At 38.0% G+C, this 21,415-nt stretch overlaps 2 protein-coding genes and 1 pseudogene across 2 annotated transcripts; all 3 read left to right on the top strand.

Moving 5' to 3' along the window:
* The first annotated feature begins 12,007 nt into the window (after window positions 1–12,007).
* On the top strand, window positions 12,008–14,303 carry LOC121268637 (annotated as a pseudogene).
* A 1,626-nt stretch (window positions 14,304–15,929) lies between these two features.
* On the top strand, window positions 15,930–19,279 carry LOC121268831 (probable receptor-like protein kinase At2g23200). Its single transcript, XM_041173100.1, has one exon. The coding sequence runs from the start codon at window positions 16,554–16,556 to the stop codon at window positions 19,023–19,025; it is 2,472 nt and encodes an 823-aa protein (XP_041029034.1). The 5' UTR covers window positions 15,930–16,553; the 3' UTR covers window positions 19,026–19,279.
* An 824-nt stretch (window positions 19,280–20,103) lies between these two features.
* On the top strand, window positions 20,104–21,321 carry LOC121268699. The gene is given in 5 exon segments (XM_041173029.1): window positions 20,104–20,404; window positions 20,407–20,446; window positions 20,667–20,776; window positions 20,966–21,019; window positions 21,197–21,321. Coding segments are annotated over 5 exon segments (630 nt in total).
* The last annotated feature ends 94 nt before the right edge of the window (window positions 21,322–21,415 follow it).

A 21,415-nucleotide genomic window follows, 5' to 3' on the forward strand; every position in this document is an offset into this window, starting at 1 on the left:
CAAGTTCATTGAGAATATTTGGTGATACTGCAGAAAAATGTTTGAAGACATTTAGTATTGAGAGGCCGACTATGCAAGATGTGTTATATTACCTAAATTATGCACTACGGCTTCAAGAAACTGGGATGCCCAGAGAGCCATTTGAGGACAGCATTTGAGGACAGCACAACAACTACCATAACTTCATTGGAGTTGTAGTTTTCTATTGTGTTGAACTTTCTGGTTCATGAAGATGATGATGCAACCATTGGAGGGGATGATAGTTCTGATATAGAGGTTAGTGAAGTCTAAATTAACTCGTTTGGGTAATTACTGTCAGGTTTGCATTAGCACCTGAATTCATAGCAATATTTAATAATCCTTTTAAAAAATTCAGGAATTTAATAATAATAAAAAAACTTTAATTAATAGTGTTGTCAAATGCAGTGTTCCTCGCATGACTCGAATTCTTCTCGCCATGAAATTTGTAGTAGGCTTTAGTTTGCGGCTTTTTGTGCTTAAATTCTGTATCGATACCACTATTTTATATTGTGAACATCTTTTTTTTTTTGAAAAATACCTCTGTATTTCATTACTAATTGTCATGTGAAGCACCTTTGTCACTATCCAGACTTCTTACAATTGAATCTGGTATGTTCTCTATCCAAACAGTTTTTTCTAACAAGCCTAAAGCTGACTTAGCTAAAGTATGAGCCACTATATTTTTTTCTCTGTATGCAAACTGAATATACCAATCTGGTCTATGTTTAAAAAAGAACTTTACATCATCAACTAAAGAACCATAAACTGAGTTTTCTTCTTCACAACTCTTCACTGCCTCTATGACAACTTTTGCATCTCCTTCAAAAACAGCCTTGTGTATATTAAGATCGCTGCATAGCTCTACAGCCATCCTCAAAGCCAAGCTTTCTACCACCATTGGACTGTCAACATTTATCTTCTGATCACAAATAGCAACTAGAGCTTCTCCCTCCTCATCCCTGATAATGATCCCAGCCCCCATTCTTCTTTCTTTCAAGTTTATAGAAGCATCCCAATTCACCTTCACCCATCCACACTCTGGTTTTTCCCATTTCAGAACACTCCTTGCAGTGCTATTTTGCCCTTGACCTGCTTACTTTGTAGGGGTATGAGCTGTCTTGTATTCAAGCAAACCTTCAATTGCTGTCTTCACTAGTCTCTTGGGGCATCCTAGCTTCTTCTCAAAAACAAATTCATTCCTGCACAACCACACTTTCTTGAATAGAACATCCGTCTCTTCTAGTTGCTTTATGCTCATCCGTCCCATGAACTTACCCCACAGCAGCATGAAATCATCTTCTGTTCTACCCCATTTCTGCACACAACCTCCAACTTCAAACCATATATCATTAGCTGCCGGGCATTCCCACAAAGCATGCATAACAGATTCTGTTTCTGCATTGCAAACTGGGCACCTTTTGTCTTCAATAATTTTTCTTTTAAAAAGGTTCTCCTTTGTTGGCAGTAGATTGTTTCCCACTTTCCACAAAAACATCTTTGTAACACTTGGAACTTTAAGGTTCCAAATATTTTCCCATCTCTCATCCATTCCAGACCCCACTGAGCATTCTCCTCTAATGTTCTTGAGTCTGTCCAATTGTAGAAAATAAGCACTCCTTACTGAAAATAGCCCCTTCTTGGAAGGACCCCAAATCATCTTATCTTGAGCATGGCCTCTACTCAGAGGTATGCTAAGAATCTGGGCCGCCTCCATCTCTGAAAATACTTCATGAATCCTAACCTCATTCCATTCCCCCTTTTGCTTGTCGATGAGTTCTTCCACTTTAGCATCTTTGTGCAGTAAAGAGACAGGTGATTATATAGAAAAAGAGGATGGAGTTGACAACCATTTTGAACTCCAGATTTTTATCTTACTTCCATCTCCCACTCTCCATCTTAACCCATCCTTTACAAGGTCTCTAGCTGACCAAAGACTTCTCCACATTAGTGATGGCCGTGAGCTTAAACATGCATCCAAATAACTGGAATCAGTGTTTTAAATTTAGTACCGTACCGGCCGGTACGGCCGAAATTTTTCGTTTCGGCCGTCCGGCCGGTACCGGTCGTACCGGCCTGAATTTCGGCCTGTATCGGCCTATATTTCGGCCTGTACTGGCCGATATTTCGGCCTCTTTTTTTTTTTTCATTTTTTCAAACTACAAACTTATTTTTTAACCCCTAATTTAGACTAGACTATTTATAATTTATATATATATGTATTTATATATAATTTATTTATATATAGACTATTATTTTGGAATATAATTTTTATATATAATTTATTCATATATCGACTATCCCGAAACGTTATCCCGAAACGCTATCCCGAAACGGTACCGGTACCGAAATATTTCGTTCCAGTGCCTTGACCGGTACGGCGTCCGGTATTCAAAACATTGACTGGAATGCCTATTGTACTTCTCTTTGAAAATTGTGGCAGCCAAAGACTCATGATTCTTAAGCAGTTTCCATCCTTGCTTTGTTAGGAGAGCCAAATTGAAGCTTTCCAGATCCCTGAAACCTAAACCACCCTTCCCTTTTTGTATGCCCAAATTTTCCCATCTTTTCCAGCAGATGCCCTTTCCTTCCTGCTGTTTACCCCACCAAAATTTCGACAAAAGTCCATTAATCTCTTGGCACAGCTTCTTAGGGAGCTTAAAAACAGACATAGTAAAAGTGGGTATAGCTTGTAACACCGCTTTAATCAGAATTTCTTTACCAGCTTGTGATAAGAAGATGTTTTTCCAACTTGTGATTTTCTGCCATATTTTCTCCTTCCAGCTTCTAAAGGTGTTGAACTTTGATCTTCCAACAAAAGCAGGAAGGCCTAGGTACCTTTCATAGCTACCACAAGCTATTGAGTTGCTGACTTCCATAATCATCTTCTTTTCTCCTTCCTTTGTATTGCTGTTGAAAAAAACTGATGTCTTGTTCTTATTTAAAACCTGCCCCGAAGCTTTCTCATAAGTTTTTAGCACCTCCTGAATCCTATTCCATTCTTCCAACTTTGCCTTTCCAAAAAGAATACAATCATCTGCAAAAAGCAGATGATTAATACTAGTACCCCTCTTGGCCACTTGCACTCCTCTTATAAACTTTTGACGTTCATAGAAATTCAATAAAGTACTTAAACCTTCAGCACAGATGATGAATAGATAGGGTGATAGGGGGTCACTTTGTCTCAATCCTCTTTTGGGCCAGAAAATATTCCCTGGTATCCCATTTACCAAAACTGAGTAAGAAACAGTCTCGACACATTTCATGATTAGCAACACCCATTTCTCATTGAAACCAAGTCTTTTCATCACAACTTCTAAGAAATCCCACTCTACCCGATCGTAAGCTTTAGACATGTCTAGTTTTATGGCCATACTTCCCACCTTTCCCCTTTTCCTAGTTTTCATAGAATGAAGTAACTCAAAAGCCACCATTATATTGTCATTGATCAGCCTACCAGGCAAAAATGCACTTTGAGTTGGAGAAATAATTCTAGCAAGGACTTTTTTCAATCTATTTGAGATGGTTTTTGACACTATTTTGTACATAACATTGCATAGGCTTATGGGCCTATATTCACTAACTTCTTAGGCTCTTTACACTTAGGAATCAGGGCTATGTAAGTGTAGTTTAGTGAAGGTTCCAACGGGTCACCATTTAACACCGAGAGAGCAGCTTTACACACCTCATCTGCAACAACCTCCCAATGATTTTGGAAAAAACAAGGCCCAAAGCCATCTGGTCCCGGGGCTTTAAGAGGAGCCATTTGTTTCAAAGCCTCCTCCACCTCCATCTTAGTAAAAACTCTACTCAAAGCTTCATTCATCTCAGGAGTGACCTTTCTGTCCATACCCACCAAACACTGCTCAAAATCTTCACTTTCTGGATTTGAAGACTGGAAAAGTTTCTTAAAATAATCTGAAAAAGTATCTTCAATTTCCTTTTGTCCCTCAGCCCTTCTACCATTTTCATCTTCAACCTCTCTAATGTAGTTATTCCTTCTTCTTTGATTAGCACAGGCATGGAAATATTTTGAGTTCCTATCTCCTCCCTTATACCAATTGCATTTTGCTCTTTGTTTCCATTTAAGATTTTCCATTTCTAGAAGCAAGTTCAGTTCTCTTTTTAACAACCTTATCTCTCCAATATTGTTGCTACTCTCTACTGCTTGTAGTCTTTGTAATTTTTTAGTCATTACTTCTATCTCTTTAAAACCCCCCAATCTCCTCTTCTTACTCCATCTTTGCAACGCAAACCCACTCTTTTGCAATAGAGCACTAACTTGACTTCCAACATTCTCTTTTACCTTCCAAGCCTCCTTTAAAACCTTTTCACACTCCTCTTCAAGTGCCCAACTAGCCTCATATTTAAAGACTCTCTGCCTGCCCCAGTTTTTTCTCTTTTCCTTCAGTACATGCACCATTATGGGTTTGTGGTCTGAAGTACTAGTCACCAATACTTCCACCCATGTATCTCTATAAGTATTCATCCACTCAGGAGTTGCCACAGCCCTATCTAATCTTTCTTTAGTAAAAGATTCATCCCCATGTGAATTACTCCAAGTAAATTTATCACCCTTCCATCCAAGGTCATAAATGTTGCTCTCATTCATAACCTCCCTGAATAAATTCATTTGCCATTCAGGTCTTACTTTTCCTCCCCATTTTTCATCATTTGTTAGGATTTCATTGAAATCCCCCACTATGCACCAACCAATGCCAGCTTCAGGTTTCAAGGATTTCAACAAAGACCATGATTCCTTTCTTCTATTAGTATCTGGTTGCCCATAGAAACAGGTAAGCAACCATCTTTTCTTCCCTTCATCTTCTATCCACACATTAACATGGCGTTGAGAATAATTAACAATTTCAACCCTCACACTTGAATTCCAAAACAGAACTAAACCTCCTCCTTTCCCAACTGCTTCAACCACAAAACAGCCTTCACAATGTAACATTCTTTTCAGACTATCGAACCTTCTGTTTAAGATCTTAGTTTCCATCACGAAAACTAAGCTGGGTTTATTCTTCTCTACCATATTGTAGAGATCTTGAACTGTCCGAGAGTTCCCCAACCCTCGGCAGTTCCAACTGAGGATTTTCATAATGTTTGGCGGGGCTGGGATTCAGCCTCCGCCACTAATTCAGTACCAAAATCTCCAAAAACCTCACTGTTCCCCTTCCCTCTCTTCTTCACATTACCTATCTCACCTTCTTCTTGTTCTTCACATCCTCTTTTCCTTATTTTGGCATTAACACAGTCAGCAGTCACTTGCTTCCCTTTAGCTCTTGCTCTCCGCTTCCATTCCCCTTTTTTTCTCGGACTTTCCTTTCTCCCCAAACTCACTCCACCTTCTACTGAAACTTCCACCCTATTTTCTGAGGCCACTTCTATAAAATTTTCAGAAACTTCCTCTAAGGCCTTATCCATCAAAACCCCTAGAACCCTTACTGCTTCAATAGGTCTAAACTCCATTCTCTCTTCTCCCCTTTGTTTCACCCCTTCATCCATACTCCTGTCCATCCCTTTTTTTACCCCCATCCATTCTCTACCCCCACTGTCACCCTCTGATTCTTGCCCTCCCCCATATCCTTCCCTTCCTTTCTCCCTCTCCCCTTTTTGACCCTCCTCCCTATCACTCTCAAAGACCTTTTTTCCTTTTTTTAATCCTTCATTGCTCTCATAATTTTCCATATTTTCACCTTCACTTCTCCAGTTACTGCCCTTCTCCTTCCACCAATTAAAACCATTGTTACTTTTTGATCTAGTGATCTGTTTTGCTCTTAACCAAGAGCCGTATTGCTCAAAGTTCCCCTCATTGTTCCCTTGAACTCCACCACACCCATTCACTCCATGAACCATACATCCACATGAGAAGCAAATATTTGGCAACTTCTCATAATTGAAAGGTACCCATAAACTACTCCCTCTCACTGTTAGAGTTCTCCCTCTTGCAATAGGTTTAGTCAGGTCCAAGAGAACTTGAACCCTCAAACAAATTTTCCATCCACTCCCATCTTCTTGAACATCTTCTTGAATATCTTTTGGCCTCTTCGATGTCAAAAGTCAGTCTAATTGAATTGTAGTAAAATTAGGATACCCCCTAAGCGTATTGATGTGGAAGAACAGTTTTCAACATTTTACTTTATATCTCTGTCTACAAATTTATTGAAAGATATGAGAGAAAAGACCGACATAAATGAGGGTATTCCTTTACCACGTGTAAGGGTAAGTAATAAAATTAGGATACTCTTTAAGTTGAGGACAGCTGGAGATTATTTTTAGAGAATTGCTATTCTTACCTTTTCTTTTTCTTCTGTTTTTTGCATATTACTTTTTCAAAAAGCTGGAGCCCGTCCAATATTTCAGCAATAATGGTGTGGCCCTCCATTTCAAATCAATTATTGACGGGGAAATTAGAGAGCATGCTGTTCATGGTTTCATATTCCTCGCTCAACAACCGTTAAAATCAAACCTCGCATGATACAAGTTAATTTTCAATCACTTTGGATATATTTATTTATTTATTCTAAAAATAAATAACTAACAAATGTTTCCCGTATTGTTTGGGCACGACTTGAAGGTTGCACGACTTGAAGGTTGCATTTTCTAAAGGAGGAGGAATTACCACTAAACTCTGATGATTATATAATTATATATAGGATGGACTTCTGGCTGCCATTTGAAATTTTTTGATAATCAAATTTATAGGAAAATTAGACTCTAATTTTTTATTTTTTTTATAAGTAGAAATTAGGCTCTAATTAATTATCAGACATATCTGACCTCTCTAGATATGAGACATCCCCTTATGATGCTAAGATGATTAGATCTTTTAATTTTTATGCCAATTAACTTGAAGTGTATATATATGGTTAGAAATATTAGATCAAAGTATATAGCAGAAGCGATATTACCTCATAGGAAATATCTTGAATTTAGTGTAGTTGTTCCACAAATTCTCTGTTGTCGTTGTTCATCCAAAATCCTCTCAGCGATGGTGGAGTGTGCTACGTGACAATATACTAAAGCAACACCTACATATTCTACAACCTAAATGTCAGGACTAGAAAGAATCATTTGAGAGAGAACTTATTTGTGATGCCAGTGTGTCATCCAAAGGAGGGAGGTAGTAACCCCTCTAAGCGTAACCCTCGGCTGGCCATTAAGAGCCAGCCATCAAGTCTCATAAAGTGGCTCTCCTAAGAAAAGGGAAATTGATGCCCACTATAGGTGCCCCTATCTTACACACACATACGCGCGCACGCATATATATATATCAGTCTTGCCTCGGATATTTATAAGCCATCTATATATAACTTATTTCCAAATTAACATGTTTTCTCATTTTCTTTTCGCTAGGTATAATTTATGGATCAACAATTTTGCCCATATAGATTAAGCCATGCCATTCAGTCTTTTCATAAATGACCATAATTTTAAAGTTCATAAAATTTCAAAAGTAGAAAACTCTTCGTCTTCTTTCATTCTTTAATGAAAACATTGAAACTGCTATTATATCTATGAAGAATATTGGAAGGAATAAGAGTTTCTATATTTTTCTATGCTGAAAGTTGTGTTCCGCGCAACTTAAGAATATTGCACGATTAGTGGAGATTAATACTGTTCGACATCAACTTTATCCCGTGTATTTAGCATTGATCTTTTTTCCATTTTGATTTGCGTATACGTGATTCAAGATTCATGCACGTAATCCCTTTATATGTTGCTTTTGGGTGGTCATCAACTTTGAAGATTCCACTCCCCAGCTATACGTGAGTCTCATTTAGAGTGATCAGGAAGTAATTAATAAGTACCACCAAACATCCATGGAAATGCATGCTTAATTCACTACTACTCCTAGCTATATATAAGATTCTCTCGATCCACCCTCTTCTCTCCCATTCAATTCAATTATGCCTTAGTACTCTTTAGCTCAGTACGTACCCTGAAAAGAACTTCCACAAGAACATTTTTTTTTTTTTACTCATGATTGGATCTCGGCCTTAATCTATTTAAAAATCCCAGCTGCAGGAATCTTCTAAGTTTGAGATCTTGAAAGCGTTAAGGATTATAGGTTGCGTTTAGGCAGTGATGTACTTTTAGATATTCTATGACTAGTAATAAAAAATTAATGATAGAATATTGAATAATAGTGAATAATAGTACAAACTAAGTAAAAAATAAAAAAAAAATAATAAATAGTAGTGAAATATTCTCACAGATATTTTGAGAATATATCATTCTTAGTACCCAAACTAAGTTTTACTTACAATGTATACTTTTCTGGCCTTGTGGTACATGCCTCATTTCTTGTGCCACTACAACAATTTTGAGCTATTGGGATGATTTTTCTTTGAAACGAAATGAAATTGTCCCAAAACGTAAGATCTAAGTACAAAATTTTGATTTCGTTCTAAAAAAATATTGAAACATGCATCCATTTTGAACACGTTCGAATGGGAGACTTAGGGACGATAAATTTCATCCCCTGTAAAATAATTATTTGCAATTGGGAAAAAAATTGGCGAGTTAAGCGCGAGAAACTAATATACCATTCGAACATCCATCTACACCGTTTGAACATGTAGATCACTAATTTTCGAAAGGTCAAATAACGTTTGAAAGGTAATAATGTGTTCGAACGGTGACACTAATTTAATAAAACATGTAATCAATTAACGAAATAATAATAGTAATAAACAATTAATTTATAAAAAAAGATATAATGCATAATTAATTAAACTTCAAAACATCAAATATTGTCTATACCAAAAATAAAACAAAATACAAATAAAATAGATAAAATATTATATCCCCAACTCTTTGAGGACATCCTCGATTGCATCTATTTTTACCTCTATTTGTGTTACTCGAGTAGAGATCATCTCTTGAGTCCGAGACACGTGATCAATGGCACTCGTGGTCTCTGTGCGTAAGCCAGAAAAGGCAATATGGATCTCTGTACGCACTATATCAACAATCTAATTAGTAGTAAGAGTGTGTGATGCCTCAGCCTGCGTGGATGTCTTATCGGCCGATACCCCATGATCAATCGGGTATTATATCTCTGGCTTGAGTATCGACCGACTCTATAGTAAGAGCACGAAGACGAAGTCTCGAGTGCCCCGTGCTTCGTGACAGGGTGGAGGTGTTGATTGGTTCAATCGGCTCCCGAATACGCTCAGCAACATCAGGTAAAACCCCAACTGACAATAGAAATCATGTGATCAGGAGGCTGAACAGTAAAATATCTATTATAACATATGAAACCTCTGATCGCATCCCGTGAACATATAATATCCCCTAGGTTGATAGGCATCATACATGCGACACGTATCATAAATCTCACCCTATCCATGCCGACTTCCGTTTTGTGCTGCTGAGTGTCAATGTTGTGGGAGATGATTAAGTTCATAATCTTGAAAAAATCTGATAAATGAACCCGTTTGATGCTCTTCATCCCATTATAAGGAGGAGCATTTGGACCAACAACCAACTGCCTCACCTCAGCATCCGAGATGCCATCTAGTCCATTAGGATTAGTGCCCTTGTCCTCAGTTGTCTCCTCATCAGCTGTAGACTCCCTAGGCACCATGTTTGGATATGTAGTCTCCAAACGTGCGATGTTGATAAAATCGGCAAGTATGTCTGTCGAGAACGGGAATGAAATACCTTGTATGCTGATACTATATTTACTATTAGCATCCAAACTGGAGGCACCAAGCCCTCTATAAAAGTCGGTGACGAGATCAATATATGCCATGAACTGGAACGCCTTGTCCCTGTGGTCCAGAATCGGTGACCAACTGAGCTTCGCGAACACCGATGTCCAGGAGCGGCCCTAAAAAAGAAGATCCTGAAAATCGTCGATCTTCACCTGACGCTCTAATAAAACTTTATGGCCTAAAAATGTATTGACCGTACTACTAGAAGAACCTTGTTGTCTTGGTCTGGCACGCTTTGACCTTCCCCTAGCAGACATTTCAACCTGAAATTTAAATAATAAAATTAAAAATATTAGTTACAAAATATAATATACAAAATAATCATAAAATTATATAATTAATTAAACAATTTAAATTTATTTTCTTTGTTTAATCGTTCGAACGAGGTATCTTATGTTCAGACTAACGAGATATCTTATGTTCAAGCTTCATTTTGTCGAATGAGCTTCATTTCACCAAAACGAAGCCCTTCATGGGTTAGGGTTTTAGGCTTCTTGGGAAGGGGGAAGATGATGGCAGGGCACGGTTGGATCCACAACAGCGAAGATGAAAAACGAAGAAGATGAAGTTGAGAATACTAACATGTTTTCGTGGTGAAGAAGATGGGAAGCAGAGATGTCTCGCTGTGGTGAAGCTCTTCGTGGGTGGGGATGCTCTTGCTTGGTGGTGTCTGTGACGAAGGGGAGTCTATTAGTTGAGGGCTGCAAATGAAACACGACGTTGGGAGTCTATATGCTTGCATGTGACAAGTTGAGGGCTGTAAATGGAACGCATCGTTTTTGGCGTCCACATGGAGGCCCGTGTACGAGGGGATTACCCCTCTCGAGTGCAAATAGAGTTTTTTTTTCATAAATTAATGTGATTTTATGTGAAATATCAAATTGTTAATTACCTATTTTGTTATAAAATAATTTAACATATCACACAAAATCATATCAATTTGTGTGAAATCCCTATAGTCGTTGGACTCTTCTGTTTAGTATGGAATGCCACCAAACCAATCTGGCTTCAAAACTCTCTCTCCCAGAATGATTATATTCAAAACTACCAAAGCATTTTAGAAGATTGTGACCATCGGAAGCTCCTTGCTGTAACAGACAACAGGCTCAGATTGGGCATTTTCAGCTACTCAAGAGTCTCAACTACAGTTTTAGATCAGTCACTTTAAAAAATAATTTTTTTATTTGGTATACCCATGACAGTTCAGTGTAGGCCTCTTAGCATGCCCAAGGTTTCTTAACGTATATGGTGCGGCTATTATGCCGCCTCATCTTGACCGGGGATATACCGTCTAGCATAAATTATTTTTTTTTATATTTTTTTAATATATTTAAATACATTTAAAAAATAAAAAAAATTTATCAATACATTTAAAATTACTACTTTAATTACTAAATAAAAAAAAATTAATTTTGACCAGCGATCAAATAGAAGTATTAACTTGAGATGGCATAGTAGACTTTCTCTATATATAATCCACTTATTGCTGTCCATTTTTAAAGTACTTTCACGTTGCTATAAGAATACTACCCTTATCAACTCTAAGAACAACCCCACACTTTGACTTATTGAAATCCTTGAAAATAGCTGATCCCATGCATCCGCATTTACTTTCAAAGTGCCCAGAGCAGGTTTTCGCAAGAGGAGATGGATCATATAATCTGCATCAACATCTTGGATCTGAGATTGTAACTTTTTTAAAGTTTTCAACAAGATTGATGGAAATGTCCACATTTCCGCATATTGCACGATATTTCTTATCTTCATTTGCATGGATTGATAAAATATGTTTTAAACAAATTCTATTCATCATCTCCGTACACTACACATGCACCATACTTTTTTATTTATTTATTTTTATTTTTTTCTCTTACAAAATGTGTGGTATATATATGAATGACGAGTAGAAGAATTCAATAAATTTAAGAAATATAAATTAAAAAATAAATTAAAAAAAATGTGGTGTGTGATCTATAAGGATGATAAGTAGAATTTTTCTAAAATATAATATTTCAACTACTATAGCTTGGGAATCTAACTCTTTTGTGTATATCCTTATACTAATACTGTATTACTGCCTTTCTCTATGAAATTGGTGGAATGATGATATATTTCCAAGTCTATAGTCTTTCTTTAAAATCTCCACTAACATGCATGCATATCCATGAAAGAGTTTCATGCATGATCATCACCACCTTAATTTATTCCATTCTCAGATACCCATAACCATTGAAAAAGCAACAATCTTTACCAGAAAATCCATGGAAGTTCCAATTCCCTCCCATAAGCTTCTTTCTCGACTCTGTCTTCTCTTACTTCTCCATTTCACTTCCCTTCTGCTTCTCTCTTCAGCTTACTCTCCAATTGATAAATACTTCATTAACTGTGGAACAAACTCCAAAATCCACGTCGAGCCCCGAGTCTTTGTTGCGCGGCCGAGATTTCTTAGCTCGAAAGGGTGAAACTGTTAGAAACAACAACCCATCAGCAAGCACCTCACATATTGATTTGTACCAAACAACAAAAATTTTCAGATACCCGTCTTCATATAAGTTTGACATCAACTAGACTGGTACATACATTGTACGCCTCCACTTATTTGTTTTCATGTCACATACTGATCTGTCTGGTGCACAGTTCAATGTTTCGTTTTCTCGATTTTCACTTTTGACGATATTACTTCCGAAATGTTACTAGTTCTCCAAAGATTGAGGAATTCTTGCTCACCATCCCAAAAGGTGAATTGAAAATCTACTTCATACCCTATGAGACATCTTCGGCTTTCGTGAATGCCATAGAAGTCTTTCTTGGCCCCAGGAGCTTCATCCCTGATAAGACCCCTCACATTATTTCTAAAGGAGCTAAGAGTGACTACAGTGGTTTGACCTCTAAGGTTCTGCATAAATTAATCTATAGGGTCGACGTTGGAGGTTCTACATCCAAGCTCGATTATTTGTGGAGGAAATGGAATCCAGATAAGGAATACTTACCAAATCATAAAGATGCAACATATTTTTTCAAAGATGATTACATGCCAAGACAGAGCACATATCGATTTATCTCCCCAGATTTTGTCTGTAATACAGCAAAAGAGTTGATTAGAGCAGATAGTAATTCATCAAAGGTAACTTGGAGTTTTCCTGTCGATAAGAATTCTAAATACTTTCTTCAGGCCCATTTCTTCGACATAGTAAGTACATCACCTAATATCTTGTGGTTCAATCTCTATATCAATTGCAATTTTAGTCAGGAGATCAATCCTTACAATCTATTTGGAGATCAACCTGGTGGAGTTCCATTTTACGTGGATTTTGTGGTTGATTCGGATGGTTTGAGATCTACGAATGTTAGTATCGGCCCAATGAAGAACTCTACGATTCTTGATGCCTTTTTGAGTGGGCTAGAGATTATGGAGGTCATCAAGGAATCAGATCATTTCCTTTCACATTGGGAGAGTGAAGCATAGAAGAGGAAACTCTCCCCTGTTGTAATTGGTCCTCTATGTAGTGGGACACTTTTAATTTTGATAATGATCGTGGCATTGGCTTTAAAATACAGAAAACCAGGGTTGACCCAATTTTGGCAGTGCTTCTTTATGGAGGGTTTAGTTCATATAACAGGTTGACTCCAAGGGGTAGTAATGCTTCTCTTGCTCCTAGTCTAAACCTCAATTTATGGGTACATTTTGCTAAATAACAGCATGCAACTGAGAACTTCAATGCAAAGCTACTGATTGGTGAGGGTGGATTTGGGAAATTTTATGAATGAACACTTAAAGATGGCAGGAAAGTGGCTTTGAAACGAAGTGAACCAGGACATGGGCAGGGTCTAGAGGAGTTCCGAACGAAGATCATGGTGTTATCTCAAATCCGCTACCGCCATCTTGTTTCTCTGATTGGATATTGTGATGAACGGCGTGAGATGATACTGATTTATGAATTCATGGAAAAAGGGACTACTAGAGATCACTAATGTCATTCAGATAACAACTCTAAGAAATCAGCTTCACGGTCTGAATTGTCTTGGAAGCAAAGACTAGAAATTTGCATTGGTGTGGCAAAGGGCCTGCACTATCTACACACTAGTCCCCTTGGAGGAATCATTCATCGTGACGTTAAGTCAACAAACATTCTCCTCTGTGAATGTTATGTGGCTAAAGTTGCCGACTTCAGCCTTGTCGATCCGGATGATGTCCCCACGGGTGTAAAGGGTACCTTTGATTATATTGATCCAGAATACCTCACCACTCTACAGTTGACAAAGAAGTCACATGATCAACAGGATGAGGTGAACTTGGCTGAACGGGAGATGTAATGGCAAAGCAAAGGCCAACTAGAGAGAATTATCGATCCAATGCTTGTTGGTAAAATCAAGCCAAGTTCATTGAGAATATTTGGTGATACTGCAGAGAAGTGTTTGAAGGCAAATAGTATTGAGACACCAACTAAGCATAATGTGCTATATTACTTAAATTATGAGCTGAGGCTTCAAGAAACTGGGATGCCCAGAGAGCCATTTGAGGACAACATGACGATTAATAGTTCATTGGAGTTGTAGTTTCCAATCGTTTTGAATTTTTCTGCCAATGAAGATGATGATGGACTTATTGGAGAGGATGATAGTTCTTATATAGAGGCAATTGATGTCTAAATCCAATTATTTGTCAGTTTGCATGCATTACATTTCTGGCTTAATTGTTTGGAAAATTATTGTTTGGGAAGTTGTGGATGTATGATGGTATTGAAAGTTTATGAAGCCTTCTAAAAGGTGCTTTGTTATTCATCATTTCACACACCATTCACCATATTTATTTATATTTTTTTAATTTTTTTTTAGTTTTATTATTTCTAAATTAATTGAATTCTTTTACCTATCATCAATACATCACATATTTAATAAGAAAAAAAAATAAAAAATTATATTTAATGTGTAATATAAAGATGATGAATAGAATTTTTCTTTTAAAAATATATTTTATAGAAAAGTAATATGAAAAGATTGAGACTTGGGTCTCTCTTCTATGCAATGGGGTCATATCTCTTCTTATTACTTTTTGCTTTTGGAATGGGATGCTTACCTTTTCACTAAATTATCCGTCCAATAATTTAGCATTTGTGTGGCCCTCCATTTGAAATCATCAATTATTGAGGGAGAGAAAGTTGTTCAAATCTTGCATGCCTCACTCCCTCATTAAGCTGGTACATTTGGACCGTCGTAAATTCAACAACCGCTAAAATTAAACCTTAATATAAGTCTGTCAATCATATGACCCCATATGTTCTTAATTACCCCATCTTCTAACTTAGAGCATTAACATTAGTTTTATCAAAATCATATCCAAAATTTAGCTAAAAGTACATATTTTTCATAAATCTAAAATCATTCAAGCCATAACGTATCCCATATTGAATTAATTAAAATAATAATATAATATTAATTTTTAATAATATTATTTAATTTTTTTTCTAATGCTAATTATATGTTAATTAATAATTTTATTTTTATTTAAATTATTATTTCATAATTAATTTTTCATGAACCTAATTATCTAGGAGCACTCGTAGTGAGCTCAACAAATTGAAATTTTAACGTACAATTAATACACTCAACAAATGAACAATATTTATTGCCAAAGATTAATTCACTGTCTAAATTTCATAATTAATTCATTATATGTATGTATATAATGAATTCACAACTAACAATTCAATGCCATTTTTGTAATGTTATTTAAAACATTTACTGCGTTTTTAAACTGAAATAGCACTCTTTAACATTGGACTGCATGTTTGGGGGTAAAAAGATAATAGTTCTCATTATTCCTTTTATCATTATCCTTAAATCATCATCAGACGTGGCATCAAATATTTAATAAATAAATAAAACATAGTAAATAGTTTTTCCACCATTTAATTTCATATCAGATTATAATAATTTAAACAATAATTATAGTAAATAGTTTTATTCCTTTTCTTCCTCCACATCAACTGTTTTTTTTATGTATATTAGTGTAAAGGATGCCGTGCAGTTAAGCTTATGTTTATCCTTCAATTCGGTTTCTTTCAATGGGCAATCCAGCATCACTTTCAACCTCTCTCTCCCCTCAATCTCTCTGTCCGACGTCCTCTCTCTCTTCTTCCTCAAGCTCTCTCTCTCCTTGACCTCTCTCTCTACTCAAGCTCTCTCTCTCTCTCTTAGACCTCTCTCTTCTCAAACTCTCCTCGGCTTCTCTCTCCAACCTATCTCTCCTCAAGTTTTGTGAGAGGAAAGAGAAGAAAAATAAATAAAACCTGACGTGTGTATGGGATCAGCAACAACGATCCATAGAGTTTTTCATATATATTTCAGCGACCTCAGAGTTCGTGAGGCTGCATCTCTTTATGCTAAATCCTTGAACCCAATTTGCCACCATCACTCGTTCGGCTAACCGCTTAATACCCACCCATGGCTCGGTTCAATCATTACTCAGGAATAGAACGATTTTCTAGATTAGGTATCAATTATTGTTTTCCCCAGATGCTATAGCACCGATATCGCTTTTAGCCCTTTCTTTACTCTCTTGTGGGGGCTCCTCTGTTTCCCACCTATTTTTCTTCTTCTTTTCTGTGGGCCTCTTGACTCCGCCTTTCTACTAACAATGCCTTTCTTTATGAAGTAGGTGGAATAATTATGTTCAAGTCATGGTCTTTCTTTAAGATTTCCACTGCGATACATGCATATCCATGAATTTCATGATTGTCACCACCTTTATTCCATTCTCAGATACCCATAACCACCGAAAAAGCAGCAATCCTTACCAGAAAATCCATGGAAGTTCTTTCTTCCCATAAGCTTCTTTTCCGACTCTGTCTTCTCTTACCTCTCCGTATCACCTCACTTCTGCTTCTCTCTTCAGCTTACTCTCCTCCTGATAATTACTTCATCAACTGTGGAGCACACTCCAACACCACTGTCGATACCCGAGTCTTCGTTGCCGACCGGGGTTTCTTAGTCGGAAAGGGAGAAACAGTCAAAAACAGCAACTCATCAGCAAGCAGTTCACCTCTCTATCAAACGGCAAAAATTTTCAAACACCCCTCTTTATATAGGTTTGACATCAACCAGGATGGCACATACATTGTACGCCTCCATTTCTTTGTTTTCTTGTCACATACTGATCTGTCTGTTGCTCGGTTCAATGTTTCTGTTTTTGGGCTTTCACTTTTGACGAACTATAGCTTCCGAAACGTTACTATAAGTTCTCCAAAGATTGAGGAATTCTTGGTCACCATCCTAAAAGGTGAATTTAAAATCTACTTCATGCCCTACGAGACATCTACGGCTTTCGTGAATGCCATAGAAGTCTTTCTTGGCCCCGAGAGCTTCATCCCTGATAAGGCCCTTCACATTACTTCTCAAGGAGCTAAGAGAAACTACAGTGGTTTGAGCTCCAACTCCAAGGTTCTGCATAAAGTCCATAGGATCGACGTTGGGGGTTCTACGTCCAAGCTCGATGAGTTATGGAGGAATTGGGATCCAGATGATGATTACTTACAGAGCCCAGAAAGTGAAACGTATGATCAGTACAAAGGTGGAACGCCTTATTATGAACCCGAACGGATCAACGAGTATATTGCCCCAGCTTTTGTGTATCAGACAGCCAGACAATTTAAAGATAGTAACAGCAACTCCAGTTTACCAAAGATAACTTGGAGTTTTCGTGTCAATAAGAATTCTAACAACTTTCTTCGGGTCCATTTCTCCGACGTAGTAAGTCCAACACCTAATGACTTGTGGTTCAATCTCTATATCAATAGAAATTTCAGTAAGGAGATCAATCCTTACAGTATAGCTGAGAGGATGGGCGCTGTTCCATTTTACATCGATTTTGTGGTTGATTCCGATGGTTTGGGATTTGTGAATGCTAGTATCAGCCGAGTGGAGGACTCTCGGATACATAATGCCTTTTTGAATGGGCTGGAGATTCTGGAGGTAGTGAACGAGTCGGGTTTCAGTCCTCCAGAAATTGAACTAGGAAAAAAGAAACTCTCCCCTGCTAAAATTGTTCCTGCATGTAGTGGGGCGTTTTTCATTTTGGTAATATTGGTGGCGTTGGGTTTGAAATTCAGGAAACCAGGGCATGATAAGATTTTGGGAGTGCCTCTTTATGGAGGGTTTAGTTCGGACAGCAGGTCGACTCAAAGAGGTCGTAATGCTTGCCTTGCTCCTAGTCTAAACCTTAGTTTAAGGGTACCTTTTTCTGAAATAAAGCGTGCAACGAAGAACTTCAATGAAAAGCTATTGATTGGTGAGGGTGGATTCGGGAAAGTCTACAAAGGAACACTTAATGGCAGGAAAGTGGCAGTGAAACGAAGTGATCCACGACATGGACAGGGTCTGGAGGAATTTCAAACGGAGATCACGGTGTTGTCTCATATTCGTTACCGCCATCTTGTTTCTTTGGTGGGATATTGCGATGAACGGCGTGAGATGATACTGGTTTACGAGTTCATGGAAAAGGGGACTTTGAGAGATCACCTCTATCATTCAGATGACAATTATGAGAGATCAACTTCAGTGTCTGAATTATCTTGGGAGCAAAGACTAGAAATCTGCATCGCTGCAGCAAAGGGCCTACACTATCTACACACTGGTCCGGCTGGAGGAATCATTCACCGTGACGTGAAGTCAACAAACATTCTGCTCGATGAAAATTATGTGGCTAAAGTTGCCGACTTCGGCCTTTCCAAATCCGGTCTTCCTGATCCGGACAACATCACCATGGGCGTAAAGGGTAGCTTTGGTTATCTTGATCCAGAATACCTTACAACCTTACAGTTGACAGAGAAATCTGATGTATACTCCTTTGGAGTTGTACTGCTTGAAGTTCTCTGTGCTAGGCCGGCTATCATACAATCATCTCAGCTGGATGAGGTGAACTTAGCAGAATGGGGGATGCTGTGGCGAAAGAGAGGCCAACTTGAGAAGATTATTGATCCTGTGCTTGTTGGTAACATTAAGCCAAGTTCATTGAGAATATTTGGTGATACTGCAGAAAAGTGTTTGAAGGCATTTAGTATTGAGAGGCCGACTATGCAGGATGTGTTATATTACCTAAGTTATGCACTGCGGCTTCAAGAAACTGGGATGCCTAGAGAGCCATTTGAGGACAGCACAACGACTACCATAACTTCATTGGAGCTGCAGTTTCCAGTTGTGTTGAACTTTCCGGTTCATGAAGATGATGATGCACCCATTGTTGGGGATGATAGTTCTGATATAGAGGTTAGTGAAGTCTAAGTCAACTAGTTTGGGTAAGTACTATCTGGTTTGCATTAGCACCTGAATTCATAGCAATATTTAATAATCTTTTTAAAGAATTCAGGTATTTAATAAAAAAAAACTTTAATTAATAGTGTTGTCAGATGCAGTGTTCCTCGCATGACTTGAATTCTTATCGCCATGAAATTTGTAATAGGCTTTAGTTTGTGGCTTTGTGCTTAAATTCTGTATCGATACCACTATTTTATAATGTGAACCTCTTTTTGTTGGTCTCTTTGATGTCAAAAGTTAGTCTAATTGAATTGTAGTAAAATGGGATAAACTCCGGTTGAAATTTGGATAAAAATAAAAAATAAAAAAAATCAATGTAAAAGTAGATCAGAACTAGCTAGCGAGACCTAGAATTTTCAACAATCCTCTTAGATGCTTGGTGCCTTATTTGTTTACGAGAGGAAGAAACAATTATGCATGTATGTGGCAATGCCCTGCTGCGAATGATGTATGGTCAGAGGCTGTTAAGTCAGTTCAGAAATGGAGAGTAGTGTTGAGTATTTGGAGTCTGGTCCACGCTGCTCGAGCGGAGCGTCTAGCCGCTCGAGCGAATACAAGTCAGAGAGCTTCGCTCAAAGAGAGCTCGACAGACTGCTGAGCAAAGGCAAGTCAGAGAGTTTCACTCGACACCGCTCGACACACAGCTTGAGCGGAGGGAAGTCAGAGAACTTTGCTTGAGGAGACGCTCGACACATGGCTAGAGTAATTGCGGGAAACAGGTTCGCTCGATGCGGGCTCGACACATCGCTCAAGCGAACATCACTAATTCTGCTGAATTTAGGGTTTCCGCCGCATAACATATATATATGATATTATTTGACTTGTACTGTATCAAAGTGAACAGTAGCCGTCCTACACACATTGTATTGTGATTCCTCAAGTAATAAAAATCCTCTGCAGCTCCCGTGGTCAGGCAATTTGCCGAACCACGTAAATACTGTGTCGTGTGTGATTGCTTGTTTTTCAGTATTTGAATTTACTTTATTGTCATCGTTTTTCACAACAATTGGTATCAAGAGCCAAGGTTCGGGTCTGAGAAAAAACGATGGCTGGAGAGGAAGTGAAGGTATCGGGGATCGATAAGTTTGATGGCACGGATTATGGATATTGGAGGATGCAGATAGAGGACTACCTCTATGAGAAGAAACTTCATCTTCCATTGTTAGGGAAGAAGCAGGACAGCATGTCAGTTGCTGATTGGACCTTGTTGGATAGACAGGTCCTGGGGGTTATTCGATTAACCCTGTCGAGATCCGTTGCACACAACGTCATCACGGAGAAGACGACTGCGGATCTCATAGCGGCTTTGTCAGGTATGTATGAAAAGCTTTCAGCAAATAACAAGGTACATCTGATAAAAAAGTTATTTAATATGAAGATGGTAGATGGTACGTCTGTTGCACAACATCTGAATGATTTTAATAATATCACAAATCAATTGTCGTCTGTTGAAATTGAATTTGATGGTGAGATACGTGCACTGATACTATTGGCATCACTGCCAAATAGTTGGGAAGTCATGAGAATGGCTGTTAGTAATTCTGCCGGTAAGTCAAAGTTGAAATATGATGATATTCGTGATTTGATTTTGGCTGAGGAGGTGCGCAGGAAAGATTCAGGCGAGACCTCAGATTCGAGTTCAGCATTGAATGTTGACTCTCAGGGGAGAGCACAAGATAGGAACTCAAACAGAGGCAGATCAAAATCAAAGAATAGGGGTAAGAGCAAGTCAAGGCCTGGCCAGCAGACAACTTGTTGGAATTGTGGCAAAGCTGGCCACATAAAGAAGAATTGCAGAAATCCCAAGAAGACCGAGAATGATAGTGCTAATGTGGTAACTGAAGAAGTACACGATGCACTATTACTTGCAGTTCATAGTCCAGTTGATGACTGGATACTTGATTCAGGGGCTTCCTTCCATACATCTTTCCATCGGGAGATAATTCAGAATTATGTTGCAGGTAATTTTGGAAATGTGTATTTGGCTGATGGAGAGATTTTGAATCTTGTAGGGATGAGAGATATTGATATTGCTCTTCCTAACAAGAACAAATGGACCTTACAAAAGGTCAGACACATTCCTGAGTTAAAGAAGAATCTCATTTCTGTTGGTCAGCTTGATGATTGTGGACATTCAGTGGTGCTTTCAAATAGCACTTGGAAGGTCATCAAAGGGGCATTGGTACTGGCTCGGGGTAAGAAAATTGGTACACTTTATATGACTACTGGTTTGGATAACACTATTGCTACTACCGTTGCATAGAGCACAACAGATTTGTGGCATTGCAGGCTTGGCCATACGAGTCAGAAGGGCATGAAAGAACTTCTGTCTAGAGGCAAGCTACCAGATCTGAAGT

This window comes from Juglans microcarpa x Juglans regia, chromosome 1D, assembly GCF_004785595.1.
Source record: "Juglans microcarpa x Juglans regia isolate MS1-56 chromosome 1D, Jm3101_v1.0, whole genome shotgun sequence".
NCBI classification, from domain to species: domain Eukaryota; kingdom Viridiplantae; phylum Streptophyta; class Magnoliopsida; order Fagales; family Juglandaceae; genus Juglans; species Juglans microcarpa x Juglans regia.

What these genes read in the sequence shown, in the direction of transcription:
- LOC121268831 (XM_041173100.1), top strand. Translation starts at nt 16,554, where the DNA reads ATGGAAGTTCTTTCTTCCCATAAGCTTCTTTTCCGACTCTGTCTTCTC.